Below are 1,743 nucleotides of genomic sequence, written 5' to 3'. Positions count from 1 at the left end.
ACCCCCAGGCTGTGCCCTCCAGCTGGGCTTCCACAGGCCTCCCTAGGTCTCAGCTGAGGGGGGCAGGCAGAACACGACAGCTCAACAGGGGAAGGAAGTGGCCCCGGCAGAGTGGGGATCCCAGGCCCGGCCAAAGCAGGACTCGCCGCATTGGCCACAGCAGCGGCAGCTGTGCAAGACCCACTCCGGAGGCAGAAGCCGCCCAACAATGACCAAGGCCAAGGGGGGCAGGAGGCCCCCAGCCCCACTTCTCCACAGCCTTCCCCTTCTGCCGCTAGGCCAGGGCCCTCCAACCCACCCCGCTGGGCCCTTCATCCCGCCTTCCAAGTGGGGCCGGGGGCAGAAGGTGCGGCGGCTGCGGCGCCACGCGGGACCCCCCCGGAGCCCAGCAGAAAGGCCGCCCAGCAGCCTCCGGGCAGCCCCGCAGGTGGGGGGGGGCGTTCACCTGCCTGCGGGCAGAGGGGAGTCCAGCAGGAGCAGCTCCCTGTCGGAGCGCCGGCCAGACACTGCCCGGCAAGCGCCATGCCGAAAGGCGGGCGGGCAGGCGGGCGAGCGAGCGAGCGCTGCCCGGGCAGGAGAAGCGCCGCGGCCAAGGGGCCACCCCCACCGGCGCGCTGCCCGGATAACGGGGGCGCCTCCGCCGCCGGGCCCGCAGCAGCCGGAAAGCCTCTCGCCGCGGCCATGATTTCGCGATCCCGAGCCCGATAACACGATGCCTGGCGCAAGGAGCCGCCGCCACCGCGGCGGGGCCGGCCTGCCTGCCTGCCTGCCCGCGCCGAGCCAGAGGGCAGCAGGAAATGCGTGGCTCGCAGCGATCTTGCCCAACTCCCGGCGGCGGCGGCGGCGGCAGCAGCAGCAGCGGGGAAGCGCCGGCCCGCCCGCCCGCGGAACTCCCCCGGCTCTTGCGGGCAACTTCGCTCCAACGGCAAGGGCTGCTCCGCGCCCGCCCGCCCGCGGCCACCGGACGCGGAAGCCCAGCCGGCCTCGCGGGAACTCCTCGGCGGCGGCCGGGGCGGAGGGGGGGGCAGGCCCGTCGGGCTCGCCGGAGCCCCCTCCGCCGGCCCGCCGGCGGCTCCCGCAGCCCCCCCGCCCCGAAGGCCCCTGCCGCTTGGCGCAGGCTCCTCGCAGGAGCCTCCGCCGGCCGGGCTGCTGGGCCGGGGGAGCCGGGCGCTGCCCCTTCCGCGGCGGCCTCGCCACGGGGCCAGGCAACGTGTCCGGCCGCCGCCGCCGCCGCCGCCTCGGGGGCCAGGGCGGCTGGTCGGTCGGTCGGCCGGCGGGCGGGCGGGCAGGCGGGCAGGCGGAGGGGAGCGGCGCAGCCATTTCCCGGCCCCCCTCTTGGCCGCCCTATCGATTATGCAGATGGACCGATCAATCCGCCGTGCGCCGAGCCCGGCCGGGCCGAGCGGCCGGCCACTCCCGCCTGCCCAGGCCAGGCGAAGCCTTCGGGGCGCGGAGCGGCGAGGCGGCACCTGCCAGCCAGCCGGGCGGGCGGCGCAAAGTTTGCCGGAGGGCCCCGATCCGGGCGGGCAGGGGGCCGGGCCAGCCTCATGCAAAGCAGCCCGGGCGGGGCGGCAAAGTTGCCACTTACACGGCTGGCGGCGGCGGCGGCGTCCTCCTCGTCTTCCTCTTCCCCTCCTCCTCCTCCTCCTCCTCCGGCGAGGCGGCTAATCCCGGGAGGCGGCGGCGGCGGGGCTGCGGCTCCCATGAAGGCTGCGGGAGCGGCGCGCTCCGCCGAGGAGCTCG

General features: G+C 76.8%; 1 protein-coding gene across 1 annotated transcript; it reads right to left on the bottom strand.

Moving 5' to 3' along the window:
* Positions 1–274: 274 nt before the first annotated feature.
* Positions 275–1,320, bottom strand: LOC130488782 (nascent polypeptide-associated complex subunit alpha, muscle-specific form-like). The gene is made up of 2 exons (XM_056862421.1): positions 907–1,320; positions 275–766 (listed from the first exon to the last, which is right to left on the bottom strand). The coding sequence occupies exons 1-2, from the start codon at positions 1,318–1,320 to the stop codon at positions 275–277; spliced, it is 906 nt and encodes a 301-aa protein (XP_056718399.1).
* Positions 1,321–1,743: the final 423 nt, after the last annotated feature.

Source organism: Euleptes europaea, chromosome 17, assembly GCF_029931775.1.
Source record: "Euleptes europaea isolate rEulEur1 chromosome 17, rEulEur1.hap1, whole genome shotgun sequence".
Lineage (NCBI taxonomy): Eukaryota > Metazoa > Chordata > Lepidosauria > Squamata > Sphaerodactylidae > Euleptes > Euleptes europaea.
Note: the sequence above shows the minus strand (reverse complement) of the source record. Positions and strands in the feature narration are given on the sequence as shown.